Here is a 6,491-nt window from a genome sequence, read left to right on the forward strand (position 1 = left end):
AACATGTTGGGGAACTTTAACACAGTACAGTTAGGTTGGGTTCTTGGATACGATGGATATGAGGGAAATAAAATGGCGGACCATCTAGCAAAAAAAGTGCGAACACGCCTCTAATTGGACAACTGTTCTGTGGACTTACAAAGAGCCCCATTTTCGAATTTTTCAGGAAGTGGGAGGAGATGAAATTCGTTGAACACTAGCGAAATTCTATCGGTCAGGGGGAAGCGAAACAATTTCTAAAGTCGGACAGAGGCATTTCTGATAAGTTGCTTTTATTCAGCAGAGTATACTTAAGACCTGTAACTTGTTACTTTACGGACCACTATAGCCTAAGATACCACTTAAACAAAATTGGTCCATCATCCGCCGATTCAGTGAAATGGACACTGAAAATTCTGACAATATTCTTTGTAAATGTCCTGCATTTGGTAGGCAGGGCTACACCACCTTGGTGGCACTGCCGTGTATAAATTATGGAGCAATAAACCTAAGAATGTGCTAAAATTAAGAAGCCTTTATATGTAGGGCACCTCTGTAGGCCTTGCAAAATAGGGCCGCAGTGCGCAGTAGTTTCTAGGCAGTTGGGTAGAGATTTGTATTATAAGAGCTCACAGACGACCTTAATAATCATCTTCTCGGAGAAGAGTTATGAGTGAATTTCTAAGAAAAAAGCAAAATATTTCGTTGCACCACTTGTTGTATTCACTTTATTTGGTACCCTGCGATTATTATCTGTTAACAAAATTGTAGTTGGCGATGAAATGGAAACGTCACGAACCAGATGAAGCCATTAAAGCTGCTGCGATCTATCCAAAGCAACATTCTTCAAAATGAAGTACACCTAGATAGATCGTTTGATACTTTAGAAAAGCGTGCAAAACTGCAGATCGAAACAGCAGGCAAATATATTGAAAAATACAATTTTTTCACAAAACAGTTGTTTCTATTTGTTAAAAGATCGACTTTTTTGGAATAGAAGGTGTAGCAGTGTGGCGCATATAACCTTGACAGAGTTGGGCCAAGTTTATTTTGCGTAGTCGCAGGCCCTAATGCAAGAGTATGAGAGTATCCATTTCGCAGAATTTTAGCAACCTTAAAAAAAACAGTTAGCAGAGTTGCACTTGTTTTCTCACACTTCGTTGTTGTGCCTTGCATTTCTTGCACTTTTAAAAGTTCCGCAAGATATAGAGAATTCAATTGTAATAATTTTTTCGCAAACCGGATTGAAATGAAAGAAATTGTTTGAGTTTCAGTTAATAAAATTTGGTTTTATTATGATTTTTTCCTTCTTATTCTTTTTCAGGTAATATTTTTATCTTTTGTTTATTTTTTCTAAAATTTTACAATCCTTACAAAACTAGATAAATAAGTACATCTAATTTTATATTTAAAATAAAAGTAGAATATTTTGTAAAAGTATATATATGTGCATGTATATGTTTTTATGCACTAACGCACTTCGCCAAGTACAAATTACTCTACCAGTTGGGAAGACCTCTAAGATTTTATTGTTTTATACCTATGTATGTACACTTGTGCATTTGTACACGTGCAAAATTAAATTTGTAAAAGTGATCAAATTGAAACTTATAATAATAAGAAATGTTAATTGCAAACCGTAAACTATGTGCATTCTGCATTTGAAATTATAAATAATTAATGACTAAAAACTTTGACGTTTCACCAATATTAGTTACTCTACTTGTAATACTCCAATGAGATAGCTGAGTTATTGAAATGAAGCACCCCTGAGGTGGATCTAACCGCGCTTCGCCCCTGTATTGCTGAGGTAGTAGTTGTTTACGTGCGTTGTTCAATGGTTTTGTGCTTTTATCATGTTGCTGCTGGTATTTCTGGATGCATATCAGCGTGCTCAGTCGGCGGGGTATATGCGTCACACACAATAACTGTCGCTGTGACGATTGAGATGACTGAGGCTGACGCAGCGAGTGTGGTTAGCCAACGGCGTCTTTTCAACTTCAACGCCATTTACACAAAGGCAAGTGGACCCGAGTCTAAATCGTGACTGCCGTTTCGCTAGACCCTTAAACCGATGTCAGCGTTTGCAAAAACAGCAGGAATTGACTTTCCAATGTGCTCAACTGCTTCCATCGTAATTTGCTGCCGAATGCCGTGCCGCGCCAAGCCAGTCATTAGCGGCTTTTATGCTTTGGTATTCATCACATCCGCCCTCGTTTCTATGAAAAGGGGCGTTTCCAGTTCTTTTTGGGGGTACGCACGGTGGCAGCCCTTTCACCATGGCCGCCAAGGCTGTTCATCCTCCACTTTGATGTCCTTCTTGATAACCAGCGAGAGCGGTTGTTGGTTCTGCTGTTGTTGGGATAGTGTGGGAGCGTGTTGAATGACTGAGGGTTTGCAGTCCATAGCTTCGTAGGAGTTAGCGGGGCTTGGAGGGGCGTAGTGTGTTACACTGTTTGTTGGTGAACAAAGGGTGCGTTCATAGACAGATGAGCTGTGTGAGGAGGCAGAGCTGGTAGAGGCGGTGCGGGTGGGCATTACCATCAGCGCGGAGCCTTGAGCAGCGCTCAACTGTTGTTGCTGCAAGTGCGTTGACATTTGTTGCGCCTGCTGTTGGTGATGATGTGGCAATACTAGTGCTATACTACCATTGGGAAGTTTGGTGGGGATCACTTGGAGTCCATTAGGCAGGAAATATCCATTCATTTTATGTTGCAATTGAGCACCCAAAAGAAAAGGGTGGCCGGTAGTAGCTGCGGCGGCGGCAGCAGCAGCAACAACATGCTGTTGCTGTTGGAGATGCTGCTGATCCTGTTCGGGCGAGCTTGGTGGTGAAGGAAGCATTTGAGCTGGAGCGCCTGCCAATTGGCGTTGATGCTGGTGCAATTCGGACTTAACGCCATTTATGCAATTGCTGAGGTGTTGAAGGAGACGCCGTTTGACAGCAGGATCAAGGCCCGGGAACCGACTAACCTCATTGGCGCAATCGGCAAATCCGGCCTTGAATTTGTTGATGACCTTGGGGTCGGCGGCTTGCTGCATAGCAGCCTGCTGGCGTTGCAGTTCTTGCAAATGCTTCACGGTTTTCTCCAAAATGTCAGCTTTTTCTAGTTTAGAGTGACGCGCGGGCTATAGATAAAGAAAACCAGCAGAGAACATTTTCTAATTAATTGTGTTTGTAATTAGACTGGGTTGAGGGTGAAAATGATAAGGAAAAATTCAAAGATTTTGAAATGTTATATCGTAAGAGAGAAATGTTCAGTGATGAGGTTAAAAATTAAATAAGCATAGGCGGCGTTATGAATACTTACGTCTTTTTTTGTGGCGTCCAGAATCAGCGTTTTCAGCTCATTTAAGCAATTGTTGATGCGAGCGCGCCGGCGTTTTTCCATAATTGGCTTGTTCGACTGTAAAATAGCAAAATCAATAAAGTATTGATTAGTTGTATAGCCCTTGCATATTTTTACTTTAGGTGTAACACACACTTTGCAAAATCAAGCCAAAAGTAGATCGATACGTATAACACAGCTCATTTGCCACACGCGACGCTCGGAGAATGACCCTCAGCGTCGCCTCTACACCAATCCACCTCCACGAATGCTCGCCAGTTTTGATATTTGGTTGTAATGTGGCAGCGCTGAGTCGTTTCAGTTATTGGCAGCGGCGTACGCTCGCGCCGATCACGGTACGCGCTTTAATTGGATACACCAGCAATTATGGCACTTGGCCAAGTGAGCGGTGGGGGGCGGCAAGATGCCGACAATCGCGTGCGTTATTTTAAGTGAAATGAGTGTGTTGGCGACTAAAAATAAACCGCCTGCACGTCCGCAATGAAATGCTCGGCGCATTGGCGCGTCGCCACCGCAAACACCAACACCATCTTCACCAACTGCCCCTCATTGCCCGGCATCTGACGACCGGTCTGTGGCGATAAGTGCCATTAAATGCCAAAAGTGCGAAAACAACAATAAGAAAAGAAATTTGTAGTCGCTTAATGAAAGCGGCGGCAAATGTGTTTTTAGTTTCGAGCGAATTGTATGGCGTACCGCACCACCATATGTGAGACTGACCAATTCGAGAAATAACCAAAAATAACGACGAATGGGTTAAAAATACGCACACGTTCAGGTATTTCAGGCCATTAATTTTTTTGCTTAACTAGTAGGCATCCGTGGCTGAGCGACGCAATTGGCGAAAACTTCTAGACGGCAATATTTCTTGCAAGGTCGCTTGAGAAAGGGGATACATTTGGAAGCGTAATACTCTGCGCTAGTTTTTAAATTGAATCACCAAATTTAACAAAATATTTACCCCACCCTTGCAGACGAGACTCAACTAGGAAATACGAGGCAACGTGACAAAACGCCCTCGTCGTCTGATGCAGTCAATAGAGGGACATAGTACAACAGTCCAAAAAAGTCAATGGATTTAAAGTTAAAGCAATATTTGCAGCGGGCGAGCTATCGGCTGTTCGGGCACAGCCAGTCGAAGTGAAGTCATCAAAATGTTCCAATTATATTGCAGCCAATATTGGCGTAGGTAAAACGGTTGGCAGTTGGCCTCCGCTACGACCAACTTTGGATCATTGGTTGTGTTTGCGTGGATGTTTTAACCGGCACAACAGAGGTGATATTCAGTGTCAGTTTACGGGCGTCACAAGTTGACTTTCCCAAAACTAGGAACAACGCGCGTCAACAACTCACGCCAACAGTCGTCACAAAGACGGCTACAACAACCACCAACTAGCGGATTGTGAATGAAATCGTAAAAAATCGCAGGTATGTCGCACTGTTTAAGTCACTACGTTACAGTTGTAGGCTGTGCACCGGATTTGGATTTGGGGCAAACTAGCGCGATAGACTGAGTGGGCAATTCTATAGGAGCGTGCAGTGTGAAGTGCGTGAGTGGAGGTAAATAATGCTGTTGAAGCATCGTTTGCCTGAAATGGCAAACACGGACCAGCTACCCATTGGCCAGTGGCAGGTGGGAGTAGGCAGCGCGAGAGACAATGTTTTGCGAAGTTTTTGTTTTTTGATGAAATTATATATGATGATTTTTATTTTTTTGGTAGTGTTAAAGAAAGCTTACCCGACGATCACTTTTGACTGGTGGCGCATCTTTGAGCATAGTTACCGGTGCTCCAATCACGTTGGCTGCCATATTTGCGCCAGCAACTCCTGTTACCATTTTAGTAAACAAATCACAAATCCAATGAAGGTATCACGATATTTTTAATTTTTTCAGTTTTTATACTCTTAGATAGTTTATCACCTCAAAATTTTATTTATTATTTACAAAATTCACTTTTATATTCTTGCTTTTAACTTGATTACTCTTTGTCTTTTTCAACACTTTGTCGCTATTCAATTAGTCTTCGGTCCAATTCACTTTCATTCAACACGTATTGCCGTTTGAATTTTTTCTGTTCACTTAACGTAAATCTCTTTCTGCTTTTGCCAGACAGAATCGTTTGCGACCGAGTATTCTACACACTTCGACGCTCGTTCAGCGAATGAATTCAATGTTCTAGCCGCAGTGCGATTAAAAGACTCGTCAACTGGTCGTTCGGCCCAGACTCGATTGCTACCTCTATCTCTGCTGTTTAGATTGCTTGCTGCCTACTGCCTACTGCTTGCGCGCTTTGATTCAGTTGCTGGGTATTTTGACTTTGCAGTTGGGTTCTATTTGAGTGTTTCGTATCTGTGTTACGGAATTTTTAGGAACTGTTTACAACCACAGCTACGGCTGTGGCAGTAGTGGTAAATGTAGTTGTTGTTTATTGTTTGGCACTCAGTGAACGACTGACGCTTGATCGACAGGTTAGTTGGCTAAATCACTGTACATCGCCGTGATGATGCGGTTGTTTCAGAGACAAAGGCGGAGGCGATGTATTGCATACAGGTAAGGTACGGACGAAGCAGTAGAGGAAGCAGAGGCGAGGCACGACCGCACGACGGAGGTGCTAAGGCAAGCGCAGCCACACGACCAAAATATACGATTGACCAACTGAACGGTACGTGTGTCTGTCTGGCTGACGCTGGCTTTGCATGCCAACGCTGAGTGGGTGAGCGAAGTTTACCAACATGAAGGGGGCATTCTGACGTGGCTGAGTGCATTTGTTGGAGGTTCTGATGCTTGTAGTTCGCCAATTGCTGTCTGAGTATCGTACTGCCGTGTCAGAGAGCGTTGGAGTAGGCAGTCACTCGGCCAAAGAGTTTTAGTGGGCAGAATTGAGTGTAGCGTACATTTGATAATTCGCATTGTGATCTGCAGCACTCTCTTTATTTGGCTTTGCTGGTGTTAGTTTTGTACTTGTTTTTTTTTTGGTGATTCATAGCCCAGTTAACGTGACTGAGTCTTGTAGCAACTAATAAACGCCTTTTAGGGTTTGGCTACGCTGTCGTGTGCGATATACGTAAAACGTTGGTGGAAATTCTGGGCACGCGATGTACCACAAACCTTTGACATACAAAGCGAACATCAGATTGATGGACAAATGACAGCAATTTTTA

The 6,491-nt window shown here is 43.0% G+C and overlaps 1 protein-coding gene across 2 annotated transcripts; it reads right to left on the bottom strand.

Annotated features, from left to right (window-relative positions):
- Positions 1-1,241: 1,241 nt before the first annotated feature.
- LOC128860223 (protein hairy) lies at positions 1,242-5,939 on the bottom strand. 2 transcript variants are annotated; one of them, XM_054097581.1, is made up of 3 exons: positions 3,463-3,622; positions 3,291-3,386; positions 1,242-3,108 (listed from the first exon to the last, which is right to left on the bottom strand). In XM_054097581.1, exons 2-3 carry the CDS (start codon positions 3,369-3,371, stop codon positions 2,254-2,256), a joined length of 936 nt encoding a protein of 311 aa, XP_053953556.1. In that variant the 5' UTR covers positions 3,372-3,386; positions 3,463-3,622; the 3' UTR covers positions 1,242-2,253. The 2 variants fall into 2 exon arrangements, with proteins under 2 accessions (XP_053953556.1, XP_053953555.1); XM_054097580.1 differs by lacking the exon at positions 3,463-3,622 and adding an exon at positions 5,068-5,939 and having other exon boundaries at positions 1,243-3,108.
- Positions 5,940-6,491: the final 552 nt, after the last annotated feature.

Source organism: Anastrepha ludens, chromosome 4 (assembly GCF_028408465.1).
Source record: "Anastrepha ludens isolate Willacy chromosome 4, idAnaLude1.1, whole genome shotgun sequence".
Classification (NCBI taxonomy): Eukaryota; Metazoa; Arthropoda; class Insecta; order Diptera; family Tephritidae; genus Anastrepha; species Anastrepha ludens.

Excerpts from the sequence above, each read along its gene's own strand:
- LOC128860223 (XM_054097580.1), bottom strand. The coding sequence starts at position 5,166 with ATGGTAACAGGAGTTGCTGGCGCAAATATGGCAGCCAACGTGATTGGA. Across the intron at positions 3,387-5,067 it reads CAGTCAAAAGTGATCGTCGG|TCGAACAAGCCAATTATGGA; the intron begins GTAAGCTTTCTT and ends GCTATTTTACAG. Across the intron at positions 3,109-3,290 it reads TGGACGCCACAAAAAAAGAC|CCCGCGCGTCACTCTAAACT; the intron begins GTAAGTATTCAT and ends CTTTATCTATAG.